General features: G+C 33.1%; 2 protein-coding genes across 5 annotated transcripts; both read right to left on the reverse strand.

The window, feature by feature from the left end:
- Positions 1-991: 991 nt before the first annotated feature.
- Positions 992-8,446, reverse strand: LOC131601462 (uncharacterized). 4 transcript variants are annotated; one of them, XM_058873280.1, is made up of 8 exons: positions 7,852-8,446; positions 7,706-7,783; positions 5,862-5,990; positions 2,795-2,998; positions 2,604-2,695; positions 2,162-2,269; positions 1,274-1,669; positions 992-1,183 (listed from the first exon to the last, which is right to left on the reverse strand). In XM_058873280.1, the coding sequence occupies exons 5-8, from the start codon at positions 2,658-2,660 to the stop codon at positions 1,127-1,129; spliced, it is 618 nt and encodes a 205-aa protein (XP_058729263.1). In that variant the 5' UTR covers positions 2,661-2,695; positions 2,795-2,998; positions 5,862-5,990; positions 7,706-7,783; positions 7,852-8,446; the 3' UTR covers positions 992-1,126. The 4 variants fall into 4 exon arrangements, with proteins under 4 accessions (XP_058729263.1, XP_058729265.1, XP_058729264.1 ...); XM_058873282.1 differs by having other exon boundaries at positions 7,706-7,736; positions 7,848-8,446; XM_058873281.1 differs by having other exon boundaries at positions 7,848-8,446.
- LOC131604389 (cytochrome P450 83B1-like) lies at positions 4,666-9,231 on the reverse strand. Its single transcript, XM_058876833.1, has 2 exons — positions 8,706-9,231; positions 4,666-5,093 (listed from the first exon to the last, which is right to left on the reverse strand). The coding sequence occupies exons 1-2, from the start codon at positions 9,229-9,231 to the stop codon at positions 4,666-4,668; spliced, it is 954 nt and encodes a 317-aa protein (XP_058732816.1).
- Positions 9,232-12,058: the final 2,827 nt, after the last annotated feature.

A 12,058-nucleotide genomic window follows, 5' to 3' on the forward strand; every position in this document is an offset into this window, starting at 1 on the left:
TCTTCTGGATCTTTCCAAACACCGGGATCTCTATAGATAGCCCAAGCATTCACAAATACTATAGTCTTTGTAGGAATTTGATAACCACCTATGATGCACTCTTCACTCGATTCTCTTGGTATAAGCAATGGACCTGGAATTTGATAACCACCTATGACGCGCACGAAGTCCAGATAGTCTATCAATCCAACCCATGAATGGAATATAATCACAAACAAAGAAAGCTGTCATCATAGCCCCAAACTCATGCAGCATCCAATGGAATTTACTCCTCTCTATCCCTTCATCCTCATACCTCACTACAACATTTTAACTATACGAGAACGGGAAAAAACTGTTGCAAAATATTTAAAAACCGTTGCCTTTACATACGGGAACGGTTTTTTGGCTGTTCCAGACCGAGGCGTTGCTGTTGCCTTTGGGAACGGTTTTTTATCCAATAGCAACGCCCTATTCAGAACCGTTGTTGTATTTTTCTTTAGGGAACGGCCTCATACAACAACAGTTATACTCCGTTGTCAAATAAAAATCGTTGCCATATTGATTTTATTAAAGAACGGTTATTTTATGGAATACAACAACAGTTTTACCCGTACTAGATTTGAAACCGTTCTAATAGATAAATATCTGAATTTCTTCTTCAAAGGCTACGACAACGCTTTTACTACTACAACAACTTTTTAAAACCATTGCAAAATTTTATTTATTTTTTTACAAAAATGATTTTATTTTGTAAACCTGATAATAACATCACTCATAATGTTTTTTGATATATTAATATTCAAATACAAATTTTAAAATGATCTTTCATTTTTAAAAAACATACATAATAAATAACATAATTCATTATATATATATATATATATATATATATATATATATATATATATATATATATATATATATATATATATATATATATATATATATATATATATATATATATATATATATATATATAATTGATTCAAAATGAACAAAACAACTTCAAAGTACATATCACAATGTCAACCATTAATTCACAATCAACAAAACATCTTGAAATATATTATATTCTCAATCATCATTCATAATCAAAATAACATATTCAATCTATAAAAATAAAGTGAAACATCTACATCCACATCTAAGTCTCTTCATCTTCGAATGATTGAAAATCTTCATTGATATTATCATTCATGACCTGCAAAATAAAATTATATAATTTAAATAAGATTATTATCTGAAGGCTCTAAAATTACAATGTAATTAACGAATAAAAATTCAATCTTACTTGATCATTAGTTGGAGCATGTGTTGATGTAGAAGAACGTAAAACATTGTTAGCATCGGTTGCAGGAGTTGATATCAAAGCTGCCAGAGCATCTATATTCAACTCTGAGGCATTTTGATTCAAAACGGTCTTAAGAAGAAGCTGAATTTTTCTATCTGTTTCCTCTTTGTCTTGACGACGTTTCTCCTCCATCTCTTGTATCCTATCATTAAATTGTCTAACCTCAGCAGCATGCTCTCTTTTAAGTTTTGCAATTTCTTCATTTCTTTTCAAGAGAGTCGGTGTTGTGGTTCTTCTGTAGCAACGCATTCTCCTAGGTTTTTGTTTGCCTAATACGCTTTCAAAAGCCTCTGAAGAAGTTTTTCCATGATTTTCAATCAAGTCTTGAAGCTTTGTCTAACATACATAATATAGTAGTAGTAAATAAAAGGCAAATAATAGTGCAATCAAAACACTAACAGTATGTTCAACATACATAAATATTGTTAAATATTGTTAAATATTATTAGCATACATAATATACTTTCAGAAAATATTATCTTCACAAATTGATATGTAGAATAATAGTATTCAACATACAAGAAACTTGTTAAAAATTGTTATATAGCATTACTACATTCTAAATAAGCTTGTTAAATAAGCTTGAGTAACACACTACATTCTAAATGTATGTAGAACAATATTTTGCCTTCTATAGCAGTACTACATTCTAAATAAATATCGATTGTTTCACCATGCCATATTTTTTGTTTCAAGTGACCAAAATAGATTAAAGGCAATAAGTTTCAGTAACAAATTGATTTGCAAACATAACGTTAGTAGTACACAGGGAAACAAACGAACTAAGGTTAGTAGACACAACAATAACACTTAACAATGATAACTTACAATTGCATGATTGGTTTCTTGATCCAACTCCTTTATTTTTTTACTTTGTCGAGTAGCAATGAACATTTCAGCTTGAGTAGAAAGTTCTTTATCTTCATTACTTTCACGCTAAACCAAATAAAACAAAAGTATGAGAATACTAATTAAATGGTGACTTCTAGGGTGAGGGTACAACTAAATCCCTCTCACCCGTGGGCCATTACTATCCACCATTAGAGAAAAAATTATTAACATACTATTCAGTATCAACAAGAGAGTTAGGATAATAATTCTTAACATACCATTCAGCATCAGTGACAAAATTCTTAACATACTTTTATGTAAAGCCCATACGTTACTATATATTTCTTTATGAGAATTATGATCCAATTTCCAAAAGGGTTTCCTTTTAAAATAGAAGGAAGATGGGAGACAAATGAAAGAATAATTTAAAATACAATACCATTTTTTCTCTTATAACAGCAAAGCCTTTATTCCCCATTCGATGTCTCCATTTCATTGAGCTATATTTTGGGCATTTTGATGACTGACTTCCTACATTCATTGATATAAAAATTTACTTTAATTTCAAGTGTTGAACACAAAATAAAACTCATTCAGCAGTCTATTATTCACAAAAAAGAAGAAGCTTACTTTAGTGTTTTCATCTCTCCAATACTCCAACAGCTTTTTAAAATCTTCTTCTGGTACTTCTTGTGGACGATTTTTTAGCTGCTCGCGCATGGTTTTATACTTACTAAAATAGTTCTTTTTAAGCAAGCATTTGTACCGCCTCCAAGCATCATTTACAATAACAATTACAGCTTTCCTTCCTTCCTTTGGGACAATGTATTTTTCCTGCAAAAATATATGTTTAGAAAGATATGTACATTAAAATATGCTAACAAACACAAAATCAAATAAAAAAGTTAATTACATTGACAAAATCCCACACAGGATCTATTTTGCATTCCTCCCAATATTTGGCCAAAGCAATCCAGCTAGTGAAAGTGAGAGGACAAAAATATACTACAAGCTTATAAACACCCTAAAACAGAACTATACATGATGTAAAACTTACTACAAGCTTATAAATTGATTTTCATTTCTGAAATTGAAGGAATCCAATACAATTTTATAAAAACAGTTCAAAACTCCTTTGGATAGCAAATGATGCTCATACCTAGATCTGATATTCATAAACAAATACATATCTAATACATGAATGTATTAATACCTTAATATCATTGAAACACATAACATAAATAAAAAATTGTCATGAATTTGAATCATCATCAGATTCTATTACATCTGGCACAGGTATGAAATTATCAACAATTGTGGGTGGAATGTCATTCCTAACAAATTCAGCATCACAAATTTCATCGCTCGAAGCTAGATTCACTGCATGATCTGATGGATCACAATTATACGGCTCATGGGGATTGGAATTTGGTTGTTCATTCATGTTAAAAAAATCCCTCGGAATAGACTTCATAACATAATGTTTATTTGAATCAAAAGGATCTTAAATGTAAAAGCATTGGTGCACTTGAGAAGCCAATACAAAAGGATCATCCACGTAACATATCTTGTTGAAGTAAACACAAGTCATTGTGCAACCTGGCTTGCCATTGTGCTTCTTACAGCCACTTGAAGCAATTAATGCAACATGAAATGTGCATCGTGGCTCTTGTATCCACTAACTTTCTTATCAGCAAGTTGAACACATCTTGAAATGTTTGAAGCACATCCATCTGGTATTTTTGCATTTTTCAATACAGAACAAAAAGTAGTTTTTTCCTTTGGAGTCATGGAAAAGCATGCTTTTGCAAACACTGACTTTTTACCTTGATCTACCTCTTTGGGGTGAAGTTTCTTTCTAATACCCATCTCTTGCAAGTCTAAACGTGCATTTTTATGATCTTTTGTCTTTCCTGGGATATCCAACAAAGTCCCAATTATACACCCAAATCCCATTATACTTTCAACTCCTCTATCAAAGGTTGAAGGTACACATCAATATTATTCCCGGGTGAAAATGGTCCCGGGATTAATAAAGACAACATATAATACTCAGCCTCCATGCACCACCAAGGTGGAAAGTGATATGGTATTAATACCACGGGCCAAGTACTATAAGATAAATTCATGGTTCGAAATGGATTAAATCCATCACTGGCCAATCCGAGTCTTATATTACGTGGCTCGTCAGCAAATTCAGAATGACATTTATCAAACTCTTTCCATGCTTCTCCATTTGCAGGGTGCCTCAACTTTCCATCTTTTGAACGCTCTTCATCATGCCACCTTAATGAGCCAGCTGTCTTTGAACACATAAATAGTCGTTGAAGTCTAGGAATCAAGGGAAAGTGTCTCAAAACTTTTGAAGGAACTTTATGAGACTTCTGATTTTTTTCAACTTTATCATTTTCTTTTACATCTTCATTCCACCGTGGAGCACCGCAAACATGGCAAGATGCATCATTCTCGTGGTCTTTCCAATATATCATACAATCATTACGTCAAGCATCAATCTTCTTATAATCCAAACCTAAGTCCCTTATCATGCCTTTTGCTTTGTTGAACGTATCAGGGATGTTCAATGAAGGCATAGCTTCTCTCAACAACTCTAAGAGAGCATTGAATGACACGTTGCTCCAACCATAAAGACATTTCAATAAATAAAGACGAATGGTGAATGACAATTTAGAGAAATTTTTGCAACCCGGATACAAATCTTGTTTGGCTTCTTCGACTAGATTGTAGAACTTTTTTGCATCTTCGTTGAGGCCTACACTTTCTTCATTTTCTTCTTGTACAACATCTCTAAATCTTTCATGCAATAATCCACCGATATCGTCAATTTGATCCTCTTCATGATTCATATTATTATCATTAAGATCACCAGGTTTTGGTTTCTTCTCACCATGTCGAACCCAAACATCATATCCTTTTTGAAATCCAAATGCGATTAAATGATTTCGTACTTCATTCCTTGTAAACCAGTTGCTATTATAACATTTTGAACAAGGACACGAAATCTCTTTCCCGTGGGGTTTTCCTTTGGTGTATGCATAATCTAAAAAAAAAATCAAGACCATTTTGGTACTCTATACTTGCGGGATTTAACTTTGTCCATTCCTTGTCCATCAAGTTTACGAAGAGACTACCATATATGTCAATAAAAAGTATAAGCACAAGACTAATTAAACAAAAACACAAAGGTCTGTTAAAATATATAATATATCTTAGAATTCATGTAGGGAAATATGTCTTCTGTTATGGCCCTACTTCTAATAAAAATAATTCAATTGGTCTGTCACACTCACACAACTCTAATATTTAATTGAAAATAATATTCTTTCATATTATCATCTCTCTCATATCATATCATCTTATCTTTTATTTATTTTTTATTAATTTCTCTTACAAATCACACTAAAGTCCTTATTCTCTCTTTTTTTCAAGCACATTAGTTTATAGATACAATCCAAACTCACATGGCAGACTTAAGTCAAAAGACTAAACAAGAAAAAGATGTAAGAAATTATTATTCTCATACTCGGCACATGAAAATATATTCATACAAGAAGCATGTGAACTTTATCACCCACTAACAGAGAAAAAACATAATTATTATGTAAAATGGATCTCTTTTCAATATACTTGATATGGGATACACTAAGAGTTGTAGCAGAAAGAGTTAAACTTTACAAACCTGGTATAATGTTAGTTGGGTAGAAAGAGGTGTAGCTTCAATTTGTAGGGTCTAAACTTTAAGCTCTATATCATGTATATAACAGGCATTTCTTTTGATCGAGCAGCAGATGTAGATTCGCAAAGTATTCTATTTATAGCAACAGAATCAAAAAGCAAGAAATGAGTAATTTTGAAAGGAAAAATAGAAATTCTATGAAAAAATAAAAGGTATGCTTGTATTTGTACAAAATCAACTTAGTTAAATAATAAATGAATTAAGATTGTTAGAAACATAAATGTTAAGTTTTGTCTTAAACTTAGACAAGTGTTTCACTTATTTCATCAATAGATTAACTGAGCTAGTTCAAGCCAACTCATTCGAAATTAGCTGAATATGCAATAAGAAATTAGCTGAATACGCAATAAAAAAGATAAGTTTATAAATTTATAAAATTAGCTATTTCAAATTACATTACAATAAATGTCCAATGATACAGAGAACTCTAACTTGGAGTAAATGGAGATGCATAAGCCCCCTCATCTAATAAAATTAACATATATACAACACTAAATGTAGTACTTTCTTCTTAAACAGGAGATACGTGCCAACAATAGTTACTATATTAGTATTACATCATTGGACTAGTTAATGACATTATGCATGACACCATAAAAGGTTAATTGTAAATATGGTAAACTCATTGGTAGACAGGAGGAATGCTATGAATGAATAAAATGACCGATGAGTATATTAGAAGCTTTGCAAGAAGAGCAGTAATGCAGGTATTCTCAGATGCAATGAAGTTGACATATATTGCTATCAAGACGAACAGTGTAGTGAAAGTTTGCTTTTTATCCTTCCAAAGAAAAGTGTCAGCAACTTCAAATTGGTAAGATCAGTAATTGTGCTTAACCCTATTCCATATCAATTAGAGCCAGCACCTTATAACTTCAACACCCCACTCTAAACTCAATACAAGTTCCATACATGCATTTATTTTGAATCCTAATTCCATTAGTTCTCTCAACATAATTCCTATTCAAATTTATTAATATACTTATAGTACAAACTAATGCCACCATTTAGTACACGATTTTTAAGAGACAACAAATTCGCACAAGATCGGAGAGTTGTTGATGCCCGCTAAAGAACGTAACAACTCTGAGGATAGGCCATAGCAAACCAAAATGGTAGTGTGAATAGCTTGAAGCAGAACAAAACTACATCGTGGATAGGCCCTCCTGACCGAAAATCTCACTGCACTAAAACAAACAGAAACAACAAACTCCACTGGCTGCTGCAAACCAAAAAATCCATTGGCTGCTTGATGACTCATTGAAATAAATATACTAATTATTTATCCCATTGCCTATCTCCCTCAAACCTACCTACATTTTTTATATAAAGATGCATACAATTTCATTGATAAATTCACTAGACCTTCTAAACAAAACATCTAGACTATGTAGTAGAGAGTATGAAACTCATAACATCAAATGCTAGTTTCATTCATTAGAACTAGTAAGTCTCATTCATTCACACTTGATTTTTAAATTCATATTAAGTTGATAGTGTTTTATATAAATAATACATCATTTGAAATCCTTGAAAAGAAACACCAAAATTACACAAATACTTGGAACCACCTCTTATATATAATATGCAGAATTACAAACACACCTGCACATGTCATCATCTGACAGAAAGTAGACAAATCAAGGACAAAGAGAGAATCAAAAGATGTTACACAAAGAACACAAATAACACATTTATCAAGTAAGTTCATATCACAGATCTTAAAATAAAATACATGTAACAACTAATACAAACAATTTTGAGTTCTGTTCAGAATATAGTATCACCTTTTTACCAGGATGAATCAAAAACTCCACACTGTTGAAAACCCGTACACTGTTAGTATCACATACGCAAATTGATACCTACCAAAAAGAAACAGTTAGATTTGTATGCAGAGAAAAGAGAAAATTGAAGGAGAGCACTTACACACATACACAAGTTGAATGAGAGCTTGTAATCGAAGGGAGCTTTAGATGGGGTGACCAATCCTACAAAGGAGAAGAAAGAGAAGCTTGTGTGCTGAAGAAATGGTTAGGGTTCAGTTTGTGAGAACCTCCTACGAATAATATATGGGTAGGGTTAGATTTGGGATGAAGAAGAAAAGGGTTAGATTTGGGATGAATAATATATGGGTTTAGGGTTGGATTTGGGATGAAGAAGAAAAGGGTTAGGGTTACCCAATCAAGAGTCGGATTTGGAATGAATATTTCTTCTCTCTCATGCAACAACCGCTTCAGAATAAATTTGGGAGGGAACCGATAAACATTTTCTTTTCTCTGGGTGAAAAATCCGTGCTTCAGGTTTGGGAGGGAAAGTGAAAATTCCGAAAATAGGTTTCGGAGCGAATAACTATTATTCAGGTTTGGGAGGTAACAGTGAAACCTCTGTAAAAAAATACTCCCGCTCGAGACATTTTTCAGGGAGGGAGCGAATAATTATTGGTGATCTCAATTCGATTCCCGCTGAAGACATTTTTAATAAAAAAGTTGTTTTAGTGATACTTATGAGAACGGTGGTAAATAATTGATATTTAATTAAAATAATTAAAACTTATATTAGAACTGTTCTAACATGTTGTTAATGAGAGTTGTTCTCTACAAGAACGGTTTTATGCCGTTATAGAAAATTTTAAAAATATATATAAGCTACCGCAACAAAATATAAAGGTTGTTGCCTATTATTCTCTATGGGAACAATATTTTTACCTCTCAAAAATTAGGCGTTGCTATAGGGTAAAAATGTTGTAGTGCCTCCTCCCAAAAGCAATCCTACAAATTATTGTACTTGTGAGAGAAGTCACTATCTCACTCAAATTTGTAACACTTGAAGAAGCAGCATGATTGGAAATCTTTTTGATCATTTGTTTCACCTCAAACTTTCTTATAGAGGCATAAGATGACACACGCTTGGCACTAAATAAATGAATAACACAAAGTTTTCTTATATCTCTCCAAAAATCACCATATGGAGAAAATGCCATTTCTGACCCATTATAAGATAGTTTTTGTTGACCATATACTATAGGTCTATTAGAAAACACAAGATCATTGTTGTTAAATATTTCTTTGGCAATTTCAGCTGAAGAAACAACTATAGCTTGTCTTTTAAGTGAAAATAATGGTCCATATATTTTTGAGAGTTGAGAAAATTGTAGATAAGGAATAGAATTGTCTAGCTGATGAAGGTTCCCTATTATTGGCAACCCTCTAGGACCAGGTGGATGAGGGGCTTTAATGGTTCTTCTACGTTTCAGAAAGAACAAAAGTAATGGAAAAATGAGACACAGAATAAGGAGATAAAGGGACAACATTATGATATGGAAAATAGGGTTTAGTATGTAACTTCAACTTAAAATAATAAGCTTTGTAGAGTTATATATAACTTTGGTTTTAGGCCACCATTATCTTTTGGTGCTTAGGGTTTTAGATCCATACAATTACGTAGAAATGTATTTGGAAAAAATCTAGGCATATCACTTCAAGAATTTTGTATGGTGATTACGTACTCGTAAAAGTATTAGGAAAATATGTAAGTATATCACTTCAAGAAATTTAGGTATCCACACAATCATGTGAACATGTTTTTGGAAAATGTATTTGGATAATGTATCCTTTTTATTTTGCATGAGTTCAATGTTGAAATGTATTTGGAAAATATCTAGGCATCCAAAAATAGACTAATATAGTTAAAATGGATTTATGACTTCAAGAATTTTAGAGATCCACATTCCACACAATTAGGTAGAAATGTATTTAGAAAATATGTAGGCATAACTTCAAGATTTTTATGTAGAAATGTGTCAGTAAAAATACACCATATAGTTATATATATTAGTGAAGACTAGAAAAGTCTTGTGAATTGTGTATATCATTTTTTTTTATTGCGCTCTTGAATTTATATAGTTCTAGTCTGTTTTATTTGAAATCACAACACGTGTAATTTAAGGTGATTTCTCTTGATTCATACGATCTCTTAATTATATTTGAGAATTAAGTTTGGTTTTTCAAATTTCATATCATGATATCTTCAATAAATCATAAAAGTGTTTTCGATCATATCTCAATCAGATATTTATCTGCGCTAGACTTGGGTTGGAATAACCTATTGAAGAGTAATTCAATATTCAGAAGTTGAACATCAGAAGTTCTGATGTGGGTTGATCTTCTGATGGTTACTCAGAAGATAGTGTTAACCAGAAGATGTTATCTTCTGGGTCCCATTAGCTTAGCTATTTAGTAGTAATGGTACTTTAGTATTTCTTAGTATTGTACTGTTTGTACCTTAAGCTTGTTCACTAAGTTTAGTCTGTTAGGGCCTACGTGGCAAGAATTTTCTTTTGTATAAATAGCCTTGTAGTAGCTATCATTTATAATCAACAACTTTATTTCTCTCTCATTAATCTTTGCGCTGTTATTCTCTTTGTCATCATCTTTATTCTTTGTGCACCAACAATTGGTATCTAGAGCTCTGGTTCCAAACACAGGGAATCACGAGTGAACGTGAGTTTGTGTGACTGTGTGATTGATTTTGTTTCTGGGAAACAAAGTTGTGTTGAATCACATTTTTTCTTGGTTGTTTGTGGGTTGGGAAACACTTTGTGAGTGTGAGTGAAATCTAATTTTTCTGCACAAGTTTAAAGATGAGTGGAAGCAACTTGAATACCAAACTTCCAGTTCTTGATGGCAAAAACTGGAATAGATGGATGATTCAAATGCGTGTATTATTTGGTGCTCAAGATGTTCTAGATCTTGTCACTGGAGGATATGTTCCGGTTACAGCGGATGCAACGGAAGAACAAAGAGAAGCGCAGAGAGAGACGAAGAAGAGAGATCAAAAGGCGTTGTTCTTCATCCATCAGTGTGTGGATGTGAATGTGTTTGAGAAGATTGCTGATTCTATGATGTCAAAGGAGGCGTGGGATATACGGGTCAGGTGTTACGGTGGTGACGTATTAGTGAAGAAGGTGAAGCTTCAATCCCTGAGAAAGCAATATGAGAATCTCAACATGAAGAACAATGAGAAAGTTTCTGAGTATATCTCTGGAGTGATTTTGATCACTAATGAGATGAAGGCTTGTGGAGAAACTCTTTCTGAACAAGTAATCATAGAGAAGATATTGAGGTCACTTACTCCTCAATTTGATTACATTGTTGTAGCCATTGAAAATTCTAAAGATCTGGACACCATGAGAATAGAAGAGCTGCAAAGTAGTCTAGAGGCGCAAGAGTTGCGTCTGACTGAAAGAACTTCTGAGATGGAAAGTGAGCAGGCTCTGAAGGCTTCTTTTGTCAAGAAGGACCAGAAGCTGAAAAAACATGGTAGGTCGCAGAAGTCAGAAGTCTTCTATTCTGATGAGGAGAAACATCAGAAGGGAGAGGAGAAGTATGACAAGAGAATGGTTCAGTTTTACTGTTGTAATAGGTTTGGCCACTTTGCTAAAGATTGTTAGTCAAACAAAGAAGAAGCAAAAATAGCCAGAGGAGATTCTGATGATGAACCTGTGCTATTAATGGCTTATGAATCTGATGAGGAACCTGTGAGTTTGTCGTTTTCTGATTCTGAAGGGGAAAAAGATAAATCTGAATATTCTGAAGGAGTATTTTTATATGATTCAGAATCAGAAGATGACTTTGAAGATTCTGGAGAAGAGTCAGAATCTGAGGTTTCTGAAAATAAGTCAGAGTTAGAAGATGACTCTGAAGCTGAAGACAAGTCAGAATCCGAAGGTGATTCTGAGTCTGAAGGAGAATCAGAAGATGAGTCAGAATCAGAAGAAGATTCTGCTTCTGAAGATGAGTCAGAACTTGAAAGTTCTGAAGAAGAGTTAGAGTCAGAAGATGAAGAATCTTCTGGAGACTCTGAAGATGAGTCAGATGGTGAATCTGATTCTGATCCAGATTTTGATGATGATCAAGAATCTGGTGGTGGTCATGCTTCTGGAAGGGAAAACTCTGAAGACATAGGTTTTGGAGGACAAGCTTCTAAAGATGATCATGTTTTTGGTGTTAATCATGACGTTGAAGGTGGAACTTCTGAAGGAGGGGCTTCTGAAGGTAATCCAGCTTCTGACGGTGGTCATGATTCTGAAAGAAAAGATTATGAAGTTGGAATTTCTGAAGGCAGAGCTTCTGAAGGCG

The sequence above is a fragment of the Vicia villosa genome, linkage group LG5, assembly GCF_029867415.1.
Source record: "Vicia villosa cultivar HV-30 ecotype Madison, WI linkage group LG5, Vvil1.0, whole genome shotgun sequence".
NCBI lineage: Eukaryota > Viridiplantae > Streptophyta > Magnoliopsida > Fabales > Fabaceae > Vicia > Vicia villosa.